General features: G+C 43.5%; 1 protein-coding gene across 2 annotated transcripts in view; it reads left to right on the forward strand.

Annotated features, from left to right (window-relative positions):
• The first annotated feature begins 513 nt into the window (after positions 1-513).
• CRTC3 (CREB regulated transcription coactivator 3) overlaps positions 514-26,380 on the forward strand; it is a 94,276-nt gene continuing 68,409 nt past the window's right edge. The window contains exons 1-2 of one of the 2 annotated variants that reach the window (XM_044760985.2): positions 514-827; positions 10,152-10,250. In XM_044760985.2, coding sequence (XP_044616920.1) covers positions 696-827; positions 10,152-10,250 — 231 coding nt within the window. In that variant the 5' untranslated portion in view covers positions 514-695. The remainder of the gene's footprint in view (positions 828-10,151; positions 10,251-26,380) is intronic. The other variant, XM_044760992.2, reaches the window with a different exon arrangement.

Genomic DNA, 26,380 nt, shown 5'->3' on the forward strand with positions numbered 1-26,380 from the left:
CAGCGCGGGTGGAAGAGGGCTGGGGGCGGGGGGACCGCGGGCCCCGCAGCCTGGGACCAAGCGAGAGGCCGGCTCAAGCTTAGGTCGCCCGCTTTTCCGCCCCTGAAGTAAATCGTTGTAATTGTGGGAACGGGGAGAAGGGTGTTAAAACCGTTCCAAAATCGTCACGTAAATCCAAAGGCCAGGATTTCCCCAAATGGGAGTATTGCAGTAACATGGGCCCGGGGCTTCTCCCACGCGGCCGAGCCATTTCGCTTTGCTGACGGGGTTTCCTGTGTCTCTGCGCGCCGCGGGCTCCTGCGCCGGGCTTGGAGTCGCTGGGCCGGGGCTGGCGGCGGGCTCGGGAGGCCAGGCCGGGGTCGGTTGGCTGGCTCCGGAGGCCGGGCTGGGGCGCCGTGTGGCGGGCTCGAGAGGCCGTGTGCGGGGCTGGCGCGCGGGTGGGCGGGGCCTGTCCAGGCGCCCGGGCCGGCGCTGGGTGGGCGGGGCCGTATGGGGGCGGGGCCGGCGCGCGGGGGCGGGCCTGGCGCGCTCCCGGCCGCTCGCGGGCTGTGGGGCCGCGGCGGCTCCTCTGCCGGGTCGCGCCGGAGGCCGTGCTTCGGGCGGCGGCCTGGGCGGCCTGCGGACGGACGGACGGCCGGGCGGAGGCGCAGGCCCCGCGCCCGCCGCGTGCCCCTGCGGCGGCGCCGGCCCGCACCATGGCCGCCTCGCCGGGCTCGGGCAGCGCCAACCCGCGGAAGTTCAGTGAGAAGATCGCGCTGCACACGCAGCGGCAGGCCGAGGAGACGCGGGCCTTCGAGCAGCTCATGACCGACCTCACCCTGTCGCGGGTGAGGGCCTGCGCCGGCGCGGGCGGCCAGGGGCGCGGGCGGGACCGGCCGGCGGGGAGAGGGCGCGCGGGAGCGGGGCGGGCGGGCGGCCGCGGCCTCGGGGCTTCCCCGCCTACCGGCGCCCCAGGCTGTTGGCGGACGCCGCGCAGGGGGGACTGCGGCGCGGGCCGCGGTGCGGGGGCCGGGGCGGGCGGAGCGGCCGCGGGGGAGGCGCCGGCAGCCCCGAGAGGAAATCGCGAAGGGCCCGGAGGCGGGCGGCGCGGCCCCGCGTTGCTCGGAACCTCCACCCCCTCGGCGTGCAGGGCCGCGGGCCGCCGTCGCCCGCAAAGCCGCTTCGGGGCCGGGTACCGGCGTGTGATCCCGCGGCGAGTGTGAGGCTTTGCTCCTCGCGCTCCTGGGAGGCGCTTCCTCGAGTCCGGTTCCCGGTGTTTCCTGAGACCCGGCAAGGTGCACGGCGCTGCAGGAGACCGAGGGGGGCGCGGGGGTATGAGTAAGGCGCGAGCCGGGACAAACACCGGCGAGGTCGGCTGGCTGCTGAGCGAAGCGGTGGAGGATGGAGAGCCGGCGCGAGCGTGCGCGCGGGACCCGGAGGAGGGTCGGCCTGAGCGGGGCCGGCCTTGAGCATCCTGAAGGCTGACCTTGAAGGACCATCGGGATGATGGGGGAGGATCTGCAGATGCTGGGGCCGGGGGCGCAGCTTGAAGAAGAGCTGAGAACAGAGTTGCAAACTGGCGGTCCCTGGCTCAGCGAGCTGCAGGCATCTTTTTTTTTTTTTTTTTGGCTAGCGCTGTGTTTGGGAAAACTGCTTGACTCTGTTGCCAGAATTTTTTAATTGTGAGATTTTCATTTAAAAATCAAAATTTCTTTCTTTTTTCTTTTGTTTCTCTCTCTTTCTCTATATATATCCTGAATTCCCATATGACAGTCATATGGGAATGGAGCTGGAGCTGGGTGGTGGTTGCCCCGCCAATGGAGCGTGAATTCTCTAGTTGGCCACACTTGTCACCACACCCTGTCATGATCCCCCACACTGGGGCTAGGTGTCACTTGCCATTTGTCATATTTTCGATGGTGTTTTCTTTTAGTGAAGTTAAGGGGAAAGTGAAATATTTCTTACACTTACACTTCTGTCATGCTGAGAAAAAAATATGTGGATAAAGAAGACTGAGGATTTCAAGAAACTTTTTTCTGGGGGCTGGCCCGGTGGTGTAGTGGTGGTAGTTCCAGAGCTGTGCTTTGGTAGCCTGGGTTCATGGGTTTGCACCCCGGGCACAGACCTACACACTGCTCATTGAGCCGTGCTGTGGGGTCCCACATAGAGGACCTAGAAGGACTTACAACTAGAATATACAACTATGTGCTGGGGCTTTGGGGAGAAAAAAAAAAAAGAGGAAGATTGGCAACAGATGTTAGCTCAGGGCCAGTCTTCCTTGCCAAAAAAAAAAAAAATTTTTTTTCTCACGCCTTACTAGCTTCACTCATTTATTACCTGCCTGATATCCACAGGCGTTTACGTTTGTGATCTTGGTTCGATTCAGGGATGAACATTACAAGCTCAGAGCACATTGAGGAGAATGTGTGAAAACTGAGGATTAATGCTGGGGCCTGTGTTGTTTAGATACATAAATTGTATATGTACAAATACGAACACTCTATATGTCTGTATACCTAGAGTGGATCCAATCTCTCACCCAATTCATGAATTCCCTTTAAAACATCCCTGACGGATGAAGCCATGAGTAATGTACAGATTCTTTTAAAGGCAAAATTTTTTCACAGATCCTCAGTGTTCACTTTAAATGAATTTGATTATGTTACTCAATTGTGTTCAGACATAAACTCACATATAACATCCTTTGCTTAAAGCTGTGATACAACTGCAAACTAAAACACATGTACAAAATAAATTCAACCAAAGGTAAAAATAAATTCAATAAATTCAGAGTAACAACATTAATTTAATGTGAGAAATGCTGTTGTGCTGAACTGAATTGAAGCTCTCACTGTGAATATGCGGCTAACCACTATAGCTCAGATTCTCTTGAGTTTAGCAGGCCTGATGAGCTGTGCCCCATGTGATAACTCAGGCCACTCCTCTTCTCTGTTCTGATTACCACAAAATCATGGTGTCACTTTGCCCTTCACCTGGTACAGGACATCATTTACATGTTAATTCTGCCTGTATTCTTTTCTGCTCTACCCATTGCTAGTACAGTAATACTACTGGGCTCCACTGTATTCATAAACACGAAGGCAAATGATAACACTGAATTTGCCAGTAATATTTAAAAAAAATTTTTTTTGGGGGGGAAGATTAGCCCTCAGCCAGCTGCTGCCAGTCCTCCTCTTTTTGCTGAGGAAGACTGGCCCTGAGCTAACATCCATGCCATCTTCCTCTACTTTATATGTGGGATGCCTACCACAGCATGGCTTGCCAAACAGTGCCATGTCCGCACCCGGGATCCAAACTGGCGAACCCTGGGCCACCGAAGTGGAACGTGCAAACTTAAGCGCTGCCCCACCAGGCCGGCCCCAATAATATTTAAAAATTTTAAGGGTTATTTTCCTAATAAAGTCACAAAACTTAACACTTCTCATAGAGAACTCTTAGATCCCCAAGCGTATGTGTGAACCTCCAAGGGTCTGAAGATCCCAGGTGCAGAAGAATCCATCTAGTTCTTTATTGGTAACCGCATGGCAGATATACTGATTTTCCATTCCCGGTTTATGGCAGACATGCTTACTCATGGGGCAGACATTGCTAATCAGTCTCAGTACTTTTACCTCTCTGAGCATGTGTTGGGCTTCAGGTCCTTCTCTGCATAATCACAGCTAATCCTTCAGAGTTGGAGTTAAATCCTGTTTGCCTAGTAGGTGGGATGGACTAGATTATGGAGAATGTTTTACTCTAGCTTTAGGGGTTCAGCCTTCTCAGGAAGCAGTGGGAAAATTCTGAGAAGAGAATCCTAGGAGGCTCAGTTCGGAGGTGGTACCTGGGCTGGTAAGGCGAGGATGGAAGGAGAGGCAGGTACGCGCAGAAGGAGGCCGTCCTTTTGTTCCTTTGTTAATCTGTCGGTACTAGAGTGCCCACTGTAGTTAGGGGGTGTGCGTGGGGGAGCTGAAGATGTGGTGTCTCGCTTCAAAGAGCTTATTAATTTGTTCAGCAGGTACTTACTGAGTCCCTAGTGTGTGTCAGGAGTTAGGATGGACACTGGGGATATAGTGGTGAGTCGGCCAAACACAGTCTCCTCATGGATTTTAGGATTTTATGGGAAAGACATCCAGTTGACAAGTAAGGACACATTTTGTTGACTGTTACAAAGGCAGAAGCAGATGGAGCTCTGAGAGTGTGTGGTAGGGAGTCCTCACCTCATCTAGTGGCCCGGAGGATTCCTGGGAGTAGGGAAGGCATTTGGGGGTATATGCTTATGTGTTGAGGGAGGAAGAATGTTCCAGCACAGGGGGCAAAGTTTCTACGAGGGGATGAGGAGGGCGATTTGAGTTGAGGCATTCACAGAGGTCAGATTGTAGAGACGAGGTTTGGGATGTGATCCTGAGGACAGTGGGAAGTCATTGCAGCTGTTGAACCAGGGGAACTTTGCGTTTTAAACGATGCCTCTAGCTCCAGAATGGTGGGTGGAAAGAGGAGGAGGCAGCAGAGAAACCGTTTGGAGGTTGAAACACTAGTCTGGGAGATGTGATGATGGCATTGACTGGGCTGATAGCAACAGGGAGGCAGAGACGGGAACAGACTGATACTTAGGAGGTAGAAAGGACCAGACTTGGTGAACGGTTGAGGGAAGTGAGGGAGAGGGAGGACTCGAGCATGATCCTCAGCTTTCAGACTTGAGCCATTTCAGGATGTCCTCCTTTAAGAGAGGGAGCACTGGCAAGAGTAAGTCGGGAGCAGACTCCTCAATGTCAAGAGATGCTGAGTTCGAGGTGCTGAGAGGCAAAGTTTAAGTAGAGATGGTCCAGCAAGCAGTTTGTGTGCGGTCCTGGAGCTCAGGAGGGAAGTTCAGGCTAGTGATATAAACGTCGGAATCTTTGGTGTGTAGCTGTGGGAGTAGATTCAGCTGCCTAGGAAGAATTTCTAGAACAGATCTTGCAAGTTGGTGGCCTAAATTCTAATTTGGCCCTCTGATGTATTTTGGGGTGGTAGGGGGAAGGCAAATGTGTTTTTTTAAAAAAACTAGGGCCAACAATGAATGTTGAGATTTTATATTAAAATCTGGACTTTGGCTTCTTTTGAAAAACGAGATTATCTAACAACATTCACCCTACATTTCTGCATGGCAGCAGTTGCCTGGAGCTGAGTAGTGGCTGCCCCCATTAGATAGGGCATGTATATGTTTTTCAGTTTGCCACAGTCCCTACCACTCCCTGTGGTGTTCCTCACAGTCATTCCAGCCCTCTTCACTTAGTTATCTTCCATACTGGCACCTGTAGGCATTTGAGTTTATGACCCCTGCTGTAGAGTGAGGTGTGAAGAGCGCCTAGGAGAAGCCCAAGAAGCTCCACCATTTATAGGGGAGGGCAAGGAGGAGGAACCAGAAAAAAAGACTGAAGAGCACCCAGAGGTAGGAGAAAAGCCAGGAGGATCCTTTTTAAGAGGAAGGAGTGTCAGCCAGCTGAGCCTGGTGCTGCTGACTGGGTCTGGCGTGATAAGGACGTGTGCTTTGGTCCGGTCACGTGGAGGTCGTTGCTAACCTTGGGGAGAGTTGCTGTGTCCGCAGAGTGCTGGGTGGAAGGGAGGTTGTGGGGCACTGAGGAATGGATGGGAGAAAATGGAGACAAGGTTGGGAACTTGTTCAAGAAGGTCGGCTTAGAAGGACAACTTGTAGTGTTGAGAAACCGCCAGATAAACTCAGCACATCGACTTGGAGTGTTAATTTGGCTTGAATATTTAAAAAACCATTATTTTTAGATTAAAATAAATTAGATACGTTATGGAGTAGCGAGGCCTCTGAGAGGGGTGGAGAAAGGAGACTAGAAAGATTAGGTTTGGGCTAAATGTTGAGTGTTATCTTTGCCAGGCTCTGTGCTGATCTCTTTATATTCATTATCTCACGTAGTTCTCATAATAACCCTATGGAGTGTGTTTCTAGAATGTTCTTCATTTTGCTTGAGAGGTAAGGTTGCATGGCTGGTAAGTGGCTGAGCTGCGATTTGAATCTGACTGTCACGCTGAATGTCTGTATACTCAGCTGCTTTTTTTTCCATAAGGATATCAAATTGTACCAGTGGCAGTTATTGAAAACACTTTTCTTTCCCCATTGAATTGCTATGATGCTTTTCTCAAAAATCAATTGGCCATATATGTGTGGGTCTATTTTTGGATTCTCTCTTCTGTTCTGTTGATCTATACATCTCTCTTTTGGGTAATAGCCTGGATTTCTGTAGCTTTATAATTAGTCTTGAAATGAAGTAACTTAAGTCTTCCAATTTTGCTCTTTTTAAAAATTGCTTTGGCTACTGTAGGTTATTGGCACATCCGTAAATTTTAGAATTATCTTGTCAGTTTCTATAAAAAGGCCTGCTGGGGTTTTGTTTGGGATTGTGTTGACTATTAGAGACCTTTTCAAAAAGGAATTAGTGAGGCTTAGATCTCATTTCATAAAGACATTGAAGGAAATTCCACTAAAATGTGTGACTATAGGCTAACAGTTGTTAACTCAAGTTACAGGGTGAGGCAGTTGAGGAAAAGGAGTGAAGGGGCCAGGAATGAGATGATAAATGGTTGCTGATCTCGGGTCGTAGTGGAGGAATAATAGGGTACAATGAGGACTCGACAACGGGGGAACCCAAGCCACGTCTAAGGGGGCGGTCCCTTCTCAGCGCTGGGCATTGTTGCCATGCAAGAATGTGGGTTTAGTGTTGTCTGATCTCTCAATCAAGAGAAGTTGGAAATTCAGATATTTATGCAGTCTGCCAATTTTAAAGTTAAAATTTCAAGCATTGAGTAGGTATCATGTGGGTCATACAGAACTCTCAAGGCTAAACGTGGCCCGTTTCCTGCCAGTTGGTGCTCTCCGCCTTAGGCTAGTCATTCTTTGGTTCTCATTTTCATCACCAGTGAGCATGATGGTGTGGAAGACAGTCCCTACAGTTCTTTCTAGCTCAATGATTCTGAATTTTAAAAGAGGAAAATATCAAAATTATTCAAGGGTTTAGAAGATAGTTGAGGGGCCGGCTCCATGGCCGAGTGGTTAAATTCGTGTGCTCCGCTGCGGCAGCCCAGGGTTCGGATCCTGGGTGCGGACATGGCACCGCTCGTCAGGCCACGTTGAGGCGGCGTCCCACATCCCACAACTAGAAGGACCTGCAACTAAGATATACAACTATGTACCGGGGGCGGGGGGGCGGGTGCGGGGTTTGGGAAATAAAGCAGAAAAAAAACAAAAGATTGGCAACAGTTGTTAGCCCAGGTGCCAATCCTTAAAAACAAAAAAGATAGTTGAGAATATCAACAATAAAGATAGTATTTTGGGAAGTTGTCCAGAGCTTTACGTTTTACACCGTCATGTCTATCCTCTCTTATAACCCTTACGTTGTCTTTGTGAAATAGAGGGCAGAATAGTTTGCCCAACCCCAGGGGAGTTCCAGGTTACAGAGTGAGGTCTTCCAGTTCCAGCTCCAGTGCTCTTTTTACTGTAGTGCACTGGTCTTGGAAAGCTCCAGAAATAGGAGCTGTGGGAGGGAGAGCAGATATAGGAGACTGCGAGAGAGCCTTCAGCTCAGCTGAAAGCAGGTCTCTAGCTAGATTTAGAATTTAGCTTGGTTGAAGTGTCACGGCTTTTGGGTAAGAGTTGAAGCCTTTGTGAGGACTCTGAAAGCAGGAACTTTGGCATGTTTTCCTCTGAGTAAGCCAGAGCCTGGCACGGTACCTGACACACAGTTACAAGTTTTTATGGGGGCCGGCCCGGTGGCTCAGCGGTTAAGTTCTCACGTTCCACTTCTCGGTGGCCCGGGGTTCGCCGGTTCAGATCCCGGGTGCGGATATGGCACTGCTTTGCATGCCATGCTGTGGTAGGCATCCCACATATAAAAAGTAGAGGAAGATGGGCACGATGTTAGCTCAGGGCCAGTCTTCCTCAGCAAAAAGAGGAGGACTGGCAGTAGTTAGCTCAGGGCTAATCTTCCTCAAAAAAAAGTGAAGAAAAAAAAAATTTTTATGTAAGTGAGTAAATGGATGGATTGATGGAAGAAGGGATCAAAGGCTTTGGATCAAGGGGGCTGAGAATTTTGCCTAGAGAATTTCAAGGATAGAGTCAAATGCTTCTGGTAAGTGCTTTGAGAATGTTAAGATCAAAAGCTGAGACTTTATTCTTATAACTCAGCTGATAGATGGAAAAAGCTCACCATGTCCTCCTTCTCGTATTTGGCTCTCAGATCTGGGTTTTGATTAATAGATTATAGCCATCTCCCAGGGCAATATGTTTGAGAAATCAGATACTGTGGGTATAAGGAAGTTAAGGCTGCCAAAGGGTTTTGTATACTTTTAAAACTTCCAGACAGATGTAAGTCCTTATTTTTTGGAGATGCATATTGAAATACGGAATGCCTGGGATTTCTTTTAGTGGGGTGCTGTGATAGCAGAGGGGGTAAAGATGGATCAAGAGTGGACATAAGTTGGGGCTGGCCCCGTGGCCGAGTGGTTAAGTTCGCGCGCTCCGCTTCAGGCGGCCCAGTGTTTCGTTAGTTCGAATCCTGGACGCGGACATGGCACTGCTCATCAGACCACGCTGAGGCAGCGTCCCACATGCCACAACTAGAAGAACCCACAACGAAGAATGCACAACTATGTACCGGGGGGCTTTGGGGAGAAAAAGGAAAAAATAAAATCTTTAAAAAATAAATAAATAAATAAAAATTAAAAATTAAAAAAAAAAGAGTGGACATAAGTTGATAATTATTGAAGCTGGAAGATAGATGGGGTTTCATTATACTCATCTTTATTTTATATGTATTTGAAAGTTATCATAATAAATGTAAAAACAAAATCAGAGAGCTTCATAGGCACAGCAATGCTTTTGGTCAATCAAACTTCACTTTTCTCTGAACTTTTAAATAGTGTGACCATCGAGGGAGAAATAGAAGAAAGGAAAAGAATATGTCAGAAATAAGAATGTGGGTTTTGAGTTAGACAGCCTTAGCTTGGCCTCTTCTTGCTGTGTGACCTTGTGCAAGTCTCTGAACTTCCTAGGTCTGGGGCTCCAGGTCTGCAAAAGCAGGATAATGTAGTCTCCCGTGGTGGTTGTGGAGAGGGTTAGGGATGAAGTGGGCAGTGCGTCTGAGGGCAGCATCTGGCTTGTCTTAGGGGCTCAGATCTGGTAATTATTATTATTATCATTAGACAAAGACAGAGAGTAATGAAAGGGTAAAAATCTGCCTCAGGGTTCCTGTCTACCCTTTCTTCCCTACTTGAATTATAAGTGCCAAGGGTTATATAACCACAGAAGAAATTTATTATTTAAGAAACAGAACTCTTAAAGACCAAATGACCACTTTGGGGTTTACAAGAACTGTAACCAGTTTACTGCCTTTTGGAAAATGAAGGAAGAACTTGCAGAAGTAAGGCATCTTAAAACAGTGGGATACCATTTTATACCTGTTGAATTGGCCTTCTTCTTTACCCCCAATTAATGATAATATCGAGTGTTAGTGAGTTTTTTGGTGAGACTGTTTTCTCATGTATATATTGGTATACCCTTTGGGAAAACATTTTGGCAGTATGTGTTGAGAGCCATCAAAAGGCCCATACCCAAACCTAGGAATTATTCTTTGGAATATGTTCTAAGGGAATAATTCAGAAGAGGAAATGTTATGTAGCCATTGAAAATGATTATGTAATATCATAGAAAAGACTTATGATGTAAGCATGTGAGATTGTACCTATGTTTTATGGTCACAACTGTGCAGTTATTACACATAAATGTAAATGGAGACTGAAAAAAAGCATGATGGGGAAGGAAAAACGGTTAATGTGTTAGAGTCATAGATAGAGGCTTAGTTTTCCTTTGAGAAATTCTTTTATTGGGTTGTTAAAGATTGTGCCTGCATGCCTACACATACACCCTCAAAGACCTTGCAAGAGTCCCTAGCTGTCATGGTGCATGGGGCATTTGGAACCTGGATAAATTCTTTCCAAAAATAGACTAATCAAGCCAGAAGGCACTTGAAACCTGGAGGTTTTAAGTAGAGAAGAAATTGAAACCAAGACTTTCATTCTGGAACCGTTTCTCTACAAAGCACCATACTTTGATGCTTCTTTCAGATCTTTGCTGTCGTCTCTCAACAGTCTTGAAATCGCTTTGTTTCCAGGTTCAATTTCAGAAGCTTCAGCAACTGCGCCTTACACAGTACCATGGAGGATCCTTACCAAATGTGAGCCAGCTGCGGAGCAGTGCGCCAGAGTTTCAGGTACCTCCAGATATTTGCTTTCTTTAAACTGACTGGAGTGTAAAAAGATAGGCAAAGATTATATTTTAAAAGATTAGATCTTGAAGGATAAACTGGACCTTGATACAATTCAATGTTCTCCTGGGAAGTCCATCATTATTCTCTTTCCTGGCTTCTGCAGCGTAAGATTGTGTTATTTCACAAATAGTCTAATGCAGCACCATCCAGTAAGAAATACAACGTGAGCCACCTATGTAATTTAAACTTTTCTAGTAGCTACAGTAAAGAAAAAGAAACGTATACTTTACTTTAATATTATTTAAATAATTATTTAACCCAAAGCGACTAAAATATTATCATTTCAATATATAATCAGTATAAAAAACGTTAATGAGATATTTCACATTCTTTTTTTTGTATGAAGTCTTTGAAATCTGATGTGTATTTTAGACTTAAAGTACATCTCAATTCAGACTAGCCACATTTCTCTCCCTTCATGTGGCCATTTCTGCCATGTTGGACAGTGCAGATCTAAGGCAAAGGTAAGTGGTCTGTATTGCATTAGATTAGTGCAGTGTCTCAGGTGCTTTAACCATTCAGGTCAGTAAAGAGCCTTGTGCAAAACAGTGTGGAATTGTTTTGACAATGGTATATGATATTTTTGTTAAGAACAGAATTAGACTTACTTAGATATGCTAGTCTCTGAAAAATCAGGAGCATGTCATTCTAATTACACAATTTAAGATTTGGTGTTAAAGGTGAGATATGAACTTTAAGATGAAGCGTAGCTTTATTCTTTTGGATGCCTCTCCATTTTAAAAGTACTGTCATCTTTGTTTGTTGTAAAAACTGGGTTCACTTGTTTGATTATGTCCCATAGTACAAAAGTATTATTTAAATTGGAGACTTCCATTTGAGAGTGTTAATAGGAACCCTTAACTATAATGGTGATTAGAAAAAGTACAATGTAAACATGTTTCTATCCTACTTCCCTGGAATCTTGTCTTTAATATAATGACATTGGAATCTCACTATAGTACTGCTGATGTTAGAGATCTGCTTCTGTAGATCAAACTGTCTTATATGTTGGCCTTTTGGATCATTCAGTATCCAAATAAAGTAGATCTCTGCTTTATGCTGGATTTCATGCTTAAGAAAATAGAGCATTGTCAGAGTTTGTTGTGTTTGAGATCCTGGTTTTGTGGTCTTTATATAAATGTGACTTTATTGTCAGATTTAGAGGAATAAAGAATTTACTCTCAGGTCCCTCTCCTGTTTCACTGGGGAGTGGGATGAAGTGACAGCCTTGGCCTTCCTGGGATTCATTCTTTGAATACTTTTTTCACTTTGAAACAATCACAAACTTACAGAAAAGTTGGAAGTACCATACAAGTAACGTTTTTTCCCTTTGAGAATAAGTTGCTGACCTGATGCCATATCACCCCAAAATATTTCACTGTGTATTTCCTGTAATCAAGGATATTGTCCTACATAACTAAAATAGCACCATCAAAAGCAGGAAATTAACAGTGATACATTATTCCCGTCTGATCCTCAGATGCCGTTCAAGTTTCACCTAGTGTCCATTACTGTCCCCTATAGCAAAAGGATCCAGTTCAGAATGACATGTATTTAGTTATTGTCTTTAGTTCCCTTCGGTCTGGAGCAGTTTTTCAGTCTTTTATTTTTGACATTAAAAAAAATAATTTTTGACTTTTGTGACCTTGTGACTTTTGAAGATTATAGGCCAGTTATTTTGTAGAATAACCCTCATTTGGGGTTTATCTGATATTTCTTCGTGACTATGCATCTTTGGCAAGAATAACCCAGAAGTGATGTGGTTATTGTATCCCACTAAGTGGGTGATTTTCATTTGGCCTGTTACTTTTCTCAATTAAGGTGATGTCTGTTAGGCTTCTCCACTGTTAAGTTACACTTCCTCTTTGTATTAATAAATATTTTGTGAGGAGATATTTTATCCTGATTCTCATCAAACTTTCAATTTATACATTTATTTATTTCTGTATATATGATTTTGTGGTTTCTTATTTTAGTCAATGCATTATAATATATAACTATTATTGTTATTATTTTGATCCTCACATTATCCCTTTAGGGGATAGTTAGGCCAATGGGAGCCCTCTTCCCAGGATTCTTCTTGACAAACTGAGGAAAAAAGGGAATCCCAGAAGCATAGATTTTCTTTTCTTTTTTTTTTTTTTTGAGGAACATTAGCCTTGAGCTAACTACTGCCAATCCTCCTCTTTTTGCTGAGGAACCCTGGCCCTGAGGTAACATCCATGCATATCTTCCTCTGCTTCATACGTGGGACGCCTACCACAGCATGGCTTTTGCCAAGCGGTGCCATGTCTGCACCCGGGATCTGAACCGGCAAACCCCGGGCTGCTGATAAGTGGAACGTGTGAACTTAACCGCTGTGCCACCGGGCCAGCCCCTAGGTTTTCTTTTTTAAGTAAACATTCTGAAGTATAATTTACATATGGTACAATTGCCCTTGTTTAGGTATACAGTTCTATGTTGTATAATCACCACCACAATCAAGAAATAGGACAGTTCCATCATCCCCAGAAAGTTCCCTTATGTCCCCGTGTGATCTCTCACCCCCCCGCCCCCAGCCTCTGGAACCACTGAGCTGTAGTTTTGCCTTTTCCAGTGTGTCCTGTAAATGGTATCAAAAATACGTAGTCTGCCGAGTTCTTCCACGTAGCATAGTGCACGTGAGACTCATCCATGTTGTTGTGTGTGTTAGTTTCCTGGGGCTGCTATAACAGAGAACATAAACTGGGTGGCTTAAAACAGCAGCCATTTCGTCTCTCACAGTTCTGAGGCTGAAGGTCTGAAATCAGGCTGTCAGTAGGGCCATGCTCTTTGAAGGCTCTAGGGAAGAAGCCTTCCTTGCTCCTCCTGGCTTGTGTTAGTTGCCACCAGTCCTTGGTGTCCCCTGGTTTGTAGCTCCATCACCCCACTCTCTGCCTCCATTGCATATGACCTTCTTCCCTCTTTGTCTCTGTGTTCAAATCTCCCTCTCCCGTCTCTTATAAAGCCATCAGTCATTGGATTTAGGGCCCACTCTCATCTGGTATGACCTCATCTTAACTTGATTACATCTGCAAAAATTCTCTTGTCAAATAAGGTCACATTCACAGGTACTTGGGGTTAGGACTTGAACGTATCTTTTTGGGGAACATAATTCAACCCACTTCATTGTATTTATCCGTAGTCCATTCCTTTTTATTGCTGAGTAGTATTCCATTGTATGGAGGTGCTATAGTTTGTTTATCCGTTCATCAGTTGGTGGGCATTTGGATTGTTTCTACCTTTTGGCAGTTGTGGGTAAAGAAGGATACTATAGACATTCACATACAGTTCTTGTGTGAACACCTGGCAGTGGAACTGCTGAGAAACATGGTAAGTGTGTATTTAACTTTATGAGAAACTGCCAAACTGTTTTACAAAATGGTTATACTATTGCACATTCCCACCAGCGGTGTATGAGAGTTCCAGTGACTGCACTCTCTCCAGCCTTGGTATTTCCGTTGTTTTTTTTAAATTGTAGTAAAAAACGCAACTTAAAGTTTACCATATTAACCATTTTTAAGTGTATGATTTAGTAGTGTTAAGTATATTCACATTGTTGTACAACCGATCTCCTGAACTTTTTCATCTTATAAAACTGAAACTCAGGGCTGGCCCCATGGCCTAGTGGTTAAGTTTGGTGCACTCCACTTCAGCGGCCCAGGTTTGGTTCCCGGGCACAGACCTGCAGTGTTTGTTGGCAGCCATGCTGTGGTGGTGACCCACATACAAAATAGAGGAAGATTGGCACAGATGTTAACTCATGGCGAATCTTCCTCAGAAAAACAAAAAACAAAAAACCTCCTGAAACTCTGTACTCATTAAATAGGTCTCCATTCCCTCTTCCCCCAGCCCCTGGCAACCACCATTCTACCTTTCTGTCTCTATGAATTTGACTGCTCTTGTTACCTCATATAGTGGAATCATACAGTACTTGTCTTTGTGACTGGCTTATTTCACTTAGCATAATGTCCTCAAGGCTCAATCATATTGAAGCATGTGACAGGATTTCCTTCCTTTTTAAGGCTGAATAATACTCCATTGTATGTATATGCCACATTTTGTTTATCCATTCATCCATCAGTGGACATTTGGGTTGCTTCCACCTCTTGGGTATTGTGAATAATGCTGCTATGAATATGGGTGTGTAATTATCTCTTGGAGATCCTGCTGTCAGTTGTTTTATGTATATACCCATAAGTGAGACTGCTGGATCATATGATAATTCTATTTCTAATTTTTTGAGAAACCCCCCAGACTGTTTTCCAGAGTAGCTACACCATTTTACCTTCCTGCCAACAGCATACAAGGGTTCTAATTTCTCCACATCATGGCCAACACTTGTTATTTTCTGTTTATTTTATTTTATTTTTTTCCTGATTGTAGTGATCCTAATGGGTGTGAGGTAGTGGTATTTCAGTTTAAAAAATTTTGGTCATTCTAGTGCCTGTGTGGTGGTATCTTACTGTGTTTTTTGTGGTGGTGGTTGTTTGGTGAGGAAGATTAGCTGTGGGCTAGCATCTGTCACCAGTCTTCCTCTCTTTGCTTGAGGAAGGTTGTCCCTGAGCTAACATCTATGCCAGTCTTCCTCTATTTTGTATGTGGGACTCCACCACAGCATGATTTGATGAGTGGTGTGTAGGTCTGTGCCTGGGATCCAAACCCATGAACCCTGGGCCGCTGAAGTGGAATGCGCAAACTTAACCACTACATCACTGGCTGGCCCCTCATTGTGGTTTTAATTTGCATTTTCCCAATGACTAATGATGTTGTGCACCTTTTTGTATGCTTATTTACCATTTTTATATCTTCTTTGGTGAAGCCTCTCTTCAGATCTTTTGCCCGGTTTTTAAAGTGAATTCATTTTCTTACTATTGAGTTGTGAGAGTTCTTTATATATTTTGGATACCATTTCTATATCAGATATGTATTTTGCAAATATTTTCTCCCAGTCCATGGCTTCTCTTTTCATTTTTTTAACAAAGTCTTGAAGTATAGAAGTTTTAATTTTGATGCAATCTAGTTTAGCAGTTTTGTTCTTTTATGATTTGTGCCTTTTTGTGTCTTATCTAAGAATTCTTTGCTTAACTTGGGGTCAAGCAAAGATTTTTTTCCTATGTGTTCTTATAGAAGTTTTATAGTTTTTTTCTTTTTTTTGAGGAAGATTAGCCCTGAACTAACTATTGCCAGTCCTCCTCTTGTTGCTGAGGAAGACTGACCCTGAGCTAACATCCATGCCCATCTTCCTCTACTTTATACATGGGATGCCTACCACAGCATGGCTTTTGCCAAGTGGTGCCGTGTCTGTACCCGGGATCCGAACCGGTGAACCCCCTGGCCTCCGAGAAGTGGAACGTGTGAACTTAACCGCTGCACCACCGGGCTGGCCTCAAGTTAATTTTTTATGTCATGCAAAATATAGGTTGGAGGACCACTCTTTCTGCATATGGATGTTGAATTGTTCCAGCTCCATTTGTTGAGAATATTTTCCTTTTGCTATTGAATTACCTTGGCATCTTGTTGAAAATCAGCTGGCCATGTATGTGTGCGTCTATTTCTGGACTCTACTGTTCCATTGGTCTCTGTGTCTATCATTTTGCTGATACCATACTGTCTTGATTGCTGTGCCTTTATAGGAAGGCTTGGAATTAGATAGTGGGAGTCCTCCAACTTTGTTCTTTTTCAGAGTTGTTTTGCTTATTTTATTCTTTTGCTTATCCATAAAATCTTAGAATCAACGTGTTGAGTTCTACAAAAAAACCTGCTGGGATTTTAAATGAGATTGCATTGAATCTATAGATCAGATTGGGGAAAACTGACATCTTAATAATACTGAGTCTTCTAATCCATGAACATGGTACAGAAGCACAGATTTTGATTCAAGTTAAGTTGCTTATAATTATTTATTTAAACACAATCCCCTTCCTTTTGTGTTTGTAGATCACTTTGGAATTTATAAAATGCTTTCACATCTGTTATTTTAATGGATCTTTACAGCATTAGTTGGTAAGCATCATACTATTTTATTGTTGATTAAAGGTCAATTTTCTATCCTAAAGGAAGATCTAAAAGCACATTCTTTTCCTCTAACCCATTGGTCCCTTACACAGAGAACACAGACTTATCAGATGAGTAAACCAAAGCAAGCTTTGCAGGCTGCCTTCTGATAATCCTTAGCAAGGGGCAGGTCTTCAGTGAGGTGGCTAGAGTTACAGCCCTCATATCTCCAGCCAGGGCCTGCAATAGTACGTTGAAGGCAGACAGGAGGAAGTGGGCTTTATCTTTTTCTCTGAGGGCTAGGGCTGTCTTTTCTGGTTACGGGAAGGATAACTGTTCTCTAGCATGTTCCAGCCTGCATAGCAGCCAGGGCACCTGTTGGCTGTGTGGCCTGATTCTCAGGCAGCTACAGAGAGAGGGACAGAGGGCTTCTCTCTGCGTAGGGCTATCTGGGTGTAGTTGTAGCCTTTCATGGTCTTCATGTGATCCAACTAGTCCTTTCAAATTGTATCACTAAAAACTAATCACACTTCTACGTTTCTGACTATTACAGTTTTACAAAATTGCATCATCTTGTTTATAACTGAGGGTTTATAGTTCTAACTAATTTAGGGAACAATGTGGTGGCTAAAGGCAGGAAGCCTTGTTGTATGACAGTAAAGGCTTGGAGGGCCAGGTCCCGAACAGTGATTTTCTTGAGGCCCACTACCAATACGGGTGGGTATAATGAGGCCTAGAGCTTGTATAGCAAGTATGTAAGAGAACCAAAACTTAGAAATCAAGCCTTTGACTCGTAGTTCAATTTCGGTGCCTTCTTTTGCTGCATTTCCTTTCAAATTTTTATAAAATTCTTTTAAAAAATGATTGGCAAAAGGTAGTTAAATTCAAACAAATGGAAAACATAAGTATCAATATTAATCTCAAAATACTGCTAATAATAGCCAACATTTATTGAGTACATGCTATGTGCCAGACAATGCATTGAGCTCTTTACATAGATTATTTAGTCTTCACAAAAACCCTCTGGGGTTGGTATATGTGTTTGTTAATTGTCATAGCATTATTTGACTTTATGTGATGAAGCAACATAGCAACAAATTGCGAAAGACAACTCCTCCTAGTAAACTGAGATGAATGTGACAATAGCACAATTGTAGATTTTTAATTCACTGTAGTGGCTGAGCCAGTATTCAAAATAAAGATAAAAGAGAGTGATATCATTAACAATCAGAATTACTGTATACAACAATTTATTCTATAAAAAGATAAGATACTCTTGATTATGAAAATGACACTTGGGGGCTGGCCCAGTGGCGTACTGGGTAAGTTCACACGCTCTGCTTTGGTGGCCTGGGGTTCCCGGGTTCGGATCCCGGGTGTGGACCTGCACATTGCTCGTCAAGCCATGCTGTGGTGGCATCCCACATACGAAATAGAGGAAGACTGGCACAGATGTTAGCTCAGCGACAATCTTCCTCACCAAAAAAAAAGTGGGACTTACTTATTATAGAAAACAGGTAACGTCCCTGTTCATATTTTGGCTCTTTTCTTTCAATAGTTTTGCTGTGACTATAAATATTTTAAACAAAATCAACATCATACTGCTGTATAGTTTGTATCTTTTTTGTGTGTCATGAACGTTTTCCCATATGTTTAAATGATCTTCAAAACATTTCTAGTGACTTAGGATATTCCATGACATGGATGTACCACAGTTTATTTAACTGCTCTCTTATTGTTGGACATTTGGGTTGTTTTCACCATTTGTTCATAAGATACGTGTGTCTTTATAAATTGATCATATACTAGGCCAAATAAATTCTTGGTAAATTAAAAAAGGAGAAATTGAATCTGAGCATAAATGATAAAATTGTAATAAATAATTAAATTTAAATTAAAAAATCCAACCACTTGAAAAACTTTTAAATCCTTTTCAAAAACTATAAGGTACATTATCAGTGGCAAGTTAGAATACATAAAAGGGAAAAAGATCACATTTATAATAGCTTAAAAGTATATATGTATAAAACATTTGTTTTACTTAAAAATTCATAAGAACTATATGAAAAAATCTAAAAAACATGAGTGAAAATAAAAAGCTAAAAGATTGCCTTCACTCTGAAAATCTGATGAAAGCTGTGAATCCCTCCTGAGAAAAATATATACAGATGTACACATACTCTCATCCACTTCTTTTTTAAATAAACTTTTTAGTAGGGAAAATTTCAAACATAGTACACTCATTTTGTGTGTATTTTGCGTGTATCTTGATCGCATATCAAGAGCTCTTGGCCTAGGATGATTTACATTTATAAGTTTGTTTTAAATATAAAAAATAATTCCCTTTATCTTTCTGTACCTGGTTTTCTGAATCTGTAAAATATATATAGAGGAAAATTGTGGAAAATGATTCAGTAACTTAGTATGGGGTTAGACAGGCAGGAAAGAAGTTGTCTGAAACACCTATGCCTTTGCCGTTGCTGCCTTAATCCTCAAGCATCCTTTTATCAGCCTTTAAATCACTTCTGTCCTCATGCGGAAAATCCATTCCTGAATGGGTAATTGCAGACCTGATCTTGAGAGCTGCTGCTTTGAATTTGCAAGTGATATCGTAAGTGGCCTATAGGTAGCACCATGCATAAGCTTCCTTTCTGCAGCTGAAGCTCGCCTCTCAGAGCTCCCCCAGGCTCCTGTCTTCCTCACTGTAGGCTGTGGGGGCCTGGGAAGGGGGAAGGGCAGCAGAAGCAGGTTTGGTTGAAGGGTTGAGCAGTGCCCGCCCTCCACCCAGCACAGGGAACGCTCCCAGCTCCTATGAGCTGAATTCCAAGCAGGTGCAAAACATCTGTAGTGAAACAGGAGAGGCGGATTCTCACTGAACATTCTCGCAGATTGTGTAGGGCAGAGTGATGAGATGAACAAGGCACCTGTCCATCTTGTACTTCCTGTTTCCGAAAGGAAGAGCTGAGGTTCCTTGATGCCATCCGGATAGCTTTGGGGTTAAACAACCTGAAGGGCTGCAGACCACCCTCCCACTGTGATTTAGGCACATCACTGAATTCTCTGACCCTCATCTATAAATGACGGTAATGACAATTACTTGATATGGTTGTTGTAAGGACCTAATGAATGCAGAATAAATGCAGAAGAGCTTTGGAAAGTAAAGTACCAAGCAACCTTCAGTTATGAACCCAAATAGTGCTTAGGGGCAATTTTGAAGTAGGAAGTTTGTATCTATCACTTTCTGCCCCTTTTTTGTCTGTGCTCTTCTCACCCGCCTCCCCCTCCACACCCGGGACCTATGCTGTCCAATAGATAGTCATTAGCCATATGTGACTATTTGAATTTAAATTAGTTAAGATTAAATAAAATGAAAAGTTCAGTTTCTTGGTGGCACAAGCCTCGTTTCAAGTGCTCAGTAGCCACGTGTGACTGGTGCTACGGCATTGACAGTGCAACTCCAGCCAGTTAGCATTCGCATGCTGCACTCCGGTCCCCAGTTTCAGCACTGGATTAAGTCCTTCCCTTCCCCTAAAAACCCAGTGCTCGAAGATGATGTTCCCTTCCTCCTTCCCTTCATCAGCCAATCACATTTCTGTGTCTTGGCTAAAGTGCTCATTTGGATTATAAGAAAAGTATTCTGATTAAATTTCATATAAAAAATTTTAGCCTCCACTTAACTACTCTGAGGCACATACATTTCAAAAGAGGATGCCTGTAAAATCAAATCTCTACCTGGCAGAATTTCACAGAATAGAAGGAGGCAGGTAATCTGAAAGCCTGTGCGAAAGGACTTATCCTTACATTACCACACACACACACACACACACACACGCACGCACGCACGCACGCACGCACGCACGCATCTACACCAACAAACTGACCCTGGGGGGCGGGGCTTGTGTTCTTTTGCTCCCTCCCTCCTCTCTGGGAGGAGTTAACTACTCTTCTTTTTCACTTCTAATTAATTGATAGATAAATAAATAAATTCAGCAAATATTTCTTGAGCTCCTACTATGATGGCAGAAATATAATCTTTCTGTATGAGGCATGGGAATCATGGAAATGAGTAAGTTGGCCCCTCCACAGAGGTCAGTTGTGGCCCAGTTAGTCCTTGTTTAGCACCATCAGTTTTGTGTCCTGAGGTCTGGGCAGCTTGCATCCAGCCACTGCCCCTCACTGAAGGAGAGCTGCTCTGCCTTAAGTCATGAATGACCATGGAGTTTCGGAGCCTATCCCAAAATGGTTATGTCCTGAGTCACAGATGAAAGAGTCTCCTCGGAGACCTCAAAACAGCCTCTTGTGCCGTCTCTTGGTGTTCAGAAATTCTGTCTATCTCTACCTTCAGCTCCTAGTTCCTCTTATTTCCTGACCATCCTCATCTAGTTCTTCTGTCTCTTGGAGTTGTGGCAGTGACTTGCAAGGTGAACTTGCCCTAAGCCTCTGCTTCCTCTGGGTACTGCCCAGGACAAGGCTATGGTGTGATGAGGAGTATGGCTTGGGTGTCCAGCAGACCTGGGTGTGAGCCCTGGCTCCACCACTCTTTTAATCTGTGGCATTTCCTCACCCTCTCTAAGCCTGTTTTTTCCTGTGTAAAATAGGGATATTAATAATTACCCGTAGGATAAACTGAGATAGTGGGAGGCATGGAGAGTGAGTTAAGGGAACTAGTGTGTAAAGATAACTGATTCCTTCCCAACCAAGAACTGAATTCTGGTTATGTATGCTCACTCGTCATAGTTTGTGGCTTTTGTGGCATAGTCATCTGCTCAAAACTTAAAAATGAGAAGGAATTTTGTTTCCAAGGTCATAAACCTTAGCCAGCCCTGCTCATGGGTACAGCATGCTTTCTGTCAGCCCTGAAACAATACCCTTTTATCTAAATACTGTTAGATATGATGAGATAGGACAGTGACCCTGGGCTTCTTCATGAGATTTAGAAAACCTCATTTACAAATTATTTTATGTACATTATTTCCAGGAAAGATTTTCACTAATTACGAATATCTATTTTGTGTTATATCTTAATTTCTTTTTCAGAGACTGGCATTTTTCTCACTCTCTCCCTAAATTCCGTTTAGGAGTCCATACCTCCCAAACTGCAGGCACTTTGCTGCTGTGATTTCTTACTCTCTCTCTGTTTGATTTGCTCACTGGTTTGCCTTTGATTTTTGACTTCCAGCAGCGTGTTCTCTTCTGCCTAAGGAAATAGAAGCGCAGAAAGTTAGGGGCTTACTTAATAGCTTTGGAATGTGCATCTGTCCCAAAATAGGAACTGTGACCAAGAATATGGTTGTCACATTCTTAATACAGATTTGGGTAGTACTTTTTTCCCTGTGTTTTTATCTAACTATATGTGTTGAGTAGTAGATTTATAGAATGAAAGAGAGAAGTAGACAACTCGCGAATCTTGAGTAATGGGGAGTAAAGGTCTTGAAATTTTAGAAGGGGCAAGGAAGCGTTGGCCCCACTCACTGAATTAGGAACATCTGCATCCATGAGAACTTGCACAAGAGAACTGGAACCCTGCCACATTCATTCCGCCTTTCACATGCTCCCAATTGTTCCTGCAGTGGAGGCTCGGGATAGTATGGATGCTCCAAATAGTGCTTGGAAAGACTGAATTGTATTCCGTGAATTTAAAATCTCTATGCCTGAAAAGTTGGAAGAGATGGGAGCTTCTCCTGAGAAGTCCATCCTTTGGATAAGTCTGGTGTCTATTTGAAAAGAAATACCTTGAGGACTGAAGTGCTAATGTACGTTTTGTTTTAAAATAAAAGCTTTAGGGCGGTACAGAGGCTGCATAGAAGGAAGACCACAAGGTCCAACTCTGAATTCAAATCTGGCCTCTGCTGCTTTCCAGCTGTGTGACCTTGGACAAATCGCTTAACATCTCTTAGCCTCGGTTTCTTCACCTGTAAAAATGAGGATAGTCGTAATGCCAATGTCAGAGTTTTGTTGTGAGGAATAAATGAGTTAATTACATAGCACTCTTAGAGCAGTGCCTGGTGCGAGGTGAGCACGTTAGAGGTGTTTCCTCTTGTTCTCAGTAGTGTTACTACCACCACTGTAATTACTTCCACCACCACCTCTACGGCCACTACTACACCACGGGCTTGGCATCAGCCAGGGTTGAGTTCTAGCTCTGCCACTTGCCGGCTGGGTGTCCTGTTTAAGTCTAAAAGCCTCCGTCTCTGCATTTGTAAGATAGGGCTCTTCACAGCATCTGCCTCACAGGGTTGTGGTGAAGAGGACCCAGATGCTAGTGTGAGGCGCTGAGCACAGTACCTGGAGCCGTAAGTGCTGTTGCTGTGTTGCTGTTGGCGCTGCAGCGGCCATCAAGGCGTCGCCCACAGTAGAGTGTTGGTCTCCGCTGTGAGTTGTGTCACAAGCAATTTGTTCTTGCTAATAAGCTACCAATGCTTGAGAATTATTTTTAAAAATTAATTAGCGCTAAGTCAAGGTTGTCCCCACCTTAATATTATTGCTGTTCACTTCCGTTTTGAGGAGTGGAGAGCGCCTGGAGGAGACAGTCCTGGGCTCCCAGGATTGGGCACACCTGGGTACGCCTCAGGGCACGGGTGTCCTCATTTGGAAGTTGACCATTTTGTGTCGAGGCAGCAAACGTGCTAGAGAATCGCTGGTCTTGGGGCGCCGCCCTTTCTGCCGCAGGGGGTGCTGTTCACACTGTTCCTTGTGGCAAACCCCTGCTCCTTCAGACCGAAGTGCCACAAGCCCCCAAAACCCAGCCATTCTTAGCCTCTCCAAACGTATGTAGCTACCAGGAAAATACTTGTTTTTGTTAAAATCACTTTTCTAGTACATTAAACAGCCACTGTAACTTGCACTAACTTTATTCATTAATAAATATTTTTTGAGTCCTGTGATGAGTAAGATATTATTGGGTTTATGAAGATAATTCAGACAATGTCCCTTTAAGGAGCTTACCAAGTTTGATAGGTTGTGTACGCAAGAACTCTAGTAGAAAAGCATTCACTCTAGTGTTTTCTTTTTTAGCTTCCATTTTTAAACTGTTACATTCAGAGTTGTTTATAGCTTGGTCTTTAATTCTTTGTTGTTCATTATAAAAATAATACATGTACATTGTATAAAATTTGGAAAATATGTAAAAATTAAAAAGGAACAGAAAAATTATCCATATTTCATCAATTAGAAATTACCATTTTAATGTGTTTTTCTAGTTATTTTTCGTGCAACTTTTACACAAGTGGTATTCTCCGTATTTGTATCCTGTTTCTTTTTCATTTCAGCCATTATATAACCATTGTTTCCATATGTTGTTAAAATACTTTATAAGTCTAATTTTAATAGCTAAATAACATTTCATCATATATGACTTATAGTTTATAACCACTCTCTATATGTTGGACATTTTGGTTGATTCTAGTTTTTCTTTATTATAAACAACATAGTAATAAACACCTTGGTAGATGAGTCATTTGTGTTTCTGATCCTAGATTTCCGTAGGTAGAATAATTCAGTCAAAGAGTATTTGAAATACTTGAAATATTTGTAAGGTATTAATACGTGTGGCTTTGTTGCTTTTTGGCAAAGATATTTAACCTAACAAAATTTTTGACTGATTAATTTGAATATTTAATTACCTTAAGTACAGGAGATCCTTAGCCTTTGCAGATCTGACATTCAAGTGTTGACTCTTGAAGAAGGACTCCAAAGTTCATGACATAAAGTAGTTTGCATGCTTACTGAAGCACAAAATTCAATCATGTGGGCCTTGAGGCTGGTGAGGCCTCAAGTCTTAGACACATGAAATGGGGTCCCTCTTGGAGGGACTCATATTTCTGTGTGCCTGGATCTTTCATGGTGCTCTGGCATTGTGGCCCTGCCCAGTATGTTAGAGTCCTCAAGTCAGTCTATAGTGTGCCGACATCAGCCTGATGATATGGCTGTGGGTGCAGATCGAGTCAGATCTTGTCTGGTTTCTGGCTTCTGTGGTAACCTTCTTCCCCAGGCTCCTGGGGCCCTTGACCCTTGACTAGCTAGCCTCTTGCCCAGCTCTGGGACACAGTCCGGGCTGAAACACAGGGAGTGAGGCTGCCTCACACTCTGTAATTTGGCCTCAAGTCACCATTGTTGGCCTTGTGCCTTAGCTCTGATAACTGGACTCTTGTCTGCTTCCTGGGTGCCAGAATCCCTTGGTAACCTGCCTCATGTCCCTCTGCCTTGTTTTTATCAGCCTCCCTCCCAGGGCCTGAAGTCCTGCCCTGAAACACAGTGTCTGATGCACTTTCCTGATGTCAGCCACCCATTTTGCCTTTCTGGTGGATTCCAGAGTGCCCTAGATTTCTCATTGTTCTGCAGTGCCCGCAGTCAGGAAGCCTCTGTTCTGGATGCTTATCTCAGCACAGAGCAACTCCATTCTTCCAGTTACTCAGGCCAAAAGCTTGGAGTCATCATCAGCTCCTCCCAGTCTCCCACATCCCACATCTGAGCCTCCAGCAAATTCTTGGGTCTATGTTAAAAATATATCCAGAATCTGACTGCCTTGATCTGAAGCATTATCGGCTCCACCCTGGGTTCTTGCAGTAGCCTCCTGACTGGTGTCCTGGCTTCTATCCTTATCCCCTTTCAGTTATTCTCAACACTGCCGTCTGAATGATCCTTTTAAAATATGAGCCAGATTATCTTCTCTTTTCGCAATCCTCCAATGGCTTCCCATGTCATTCAGTGTAAAGTCAAAGTGCATACGCTGCCCCACCAGGCCCCGATTACCTCTCTGCTCTTACCTGCTACGTGTCTGTCTGGCACCCTTCCTCACTCACTCCGCTCCAGCCACACTGGCCTTTTTCTCTGCTCATTGAACCCTCCCTGGGATCGCTCTGCCAGGAATGCTCTTTCCCCAGATATCTGAATGGCTTACTTCCTCACTTCTCTTAACTCTATTCAAATACCTCTGATCACATCAGTGAGGCCTTCCCGCTCTAAAATTTGCAACCCCCTCCACCCTCTTTCCTGCTTAATTCTTTTTCCTTCTCACTATGCAACATGCTATATATATTTCTATGCATTGATTTCTATTCTGTCTTCTCCATTAGAATGTCAGCTCCATGAGGGCAAGGGCACTTTGGCTCACTGCTCTGTTTCCGAAGTCTGGAACAGTGCCTGACCAGGTTGTGAGTTCATTAAATATTTGCTGAATGAGTGAGTCAGATAGTTGAATATTTGCCATGTGTCAGCACTGTTCCAAGTGTTGTATATGCATCATCTAATTCTCACAGTAACCCTATGTGATGGTACTTTGGTGATTCCCATTTTGCCAATGAGCAAACCGAGCCTCACTAGAGAGGTTAAGTGACTTGACCAAGAGGATGGGAGCCGCCACACAAATATTTCCATAGGGCAGCATGTTAGGATGAACATGGCCTTTATCATCAGACAAATCTGCGTTCAAGTCCCAGCTCTGTTGATGGAGTTAAAACCTTCCAGGCTTCAGATTCCTCAGTTGTAAAATATGGACAATGATTCTACCTCTCAGGTGGAAGGATTGCATGAAATCAGGTGTATGTTATTTTCATGTGTATTTTCCTGATTGCTGGTGAGGTTGACATTTGTTTCATATATTTATGGGCCACTCAGATTTCTCCTTCTGGGAATTTCCTATTCATAACCTTTGCCCAGTTTTCTATTTATTCTTCTTCTTATTAAGTTGCAGGAGTTGTTCGAATGTTAGAGACACATGTGGTCCTATGTATTACAAATAGTTCTCCTTACACTATCATTTGTCTTTTGATAATGTTTTTGGAATCTTCTGTTATTCACGTACTTCGAGGTGCAGTGTTAGTGATGGATCAGTCAGTGAGAATACAGATTTATTCATTCAACAAGTATTTACAGAGTGCTAGAACTTTGTGGGATACTCATTAAGTTATGACAGCTCTAAATCCTGACTTTCAGCTTGCGTCACTGATGGTGGCTCTCAGCTTTGGTTTTAGCAGATTCTTGAAAGAGAATGTGTTTTCTCAGAGGCAAGTAGACCCAAACATTTTCCAGACTTTGGCCACATAATCAGAAATTTTAAA

Source organism: Equus asinus, chromosome 2 (genome assembly GCF_041296235.1).
Source record: "Equus asinus isolate D_3611 breed Donkey chromosome 2, EquAss-T2T_v2, whole genome shotgun sequence".
Taxonomy (NCBI): Eukaryota; Metazoa; Chordata; class Mammalia; order Perissodactyla; family Equidae; genus Equus; species Equus asinus.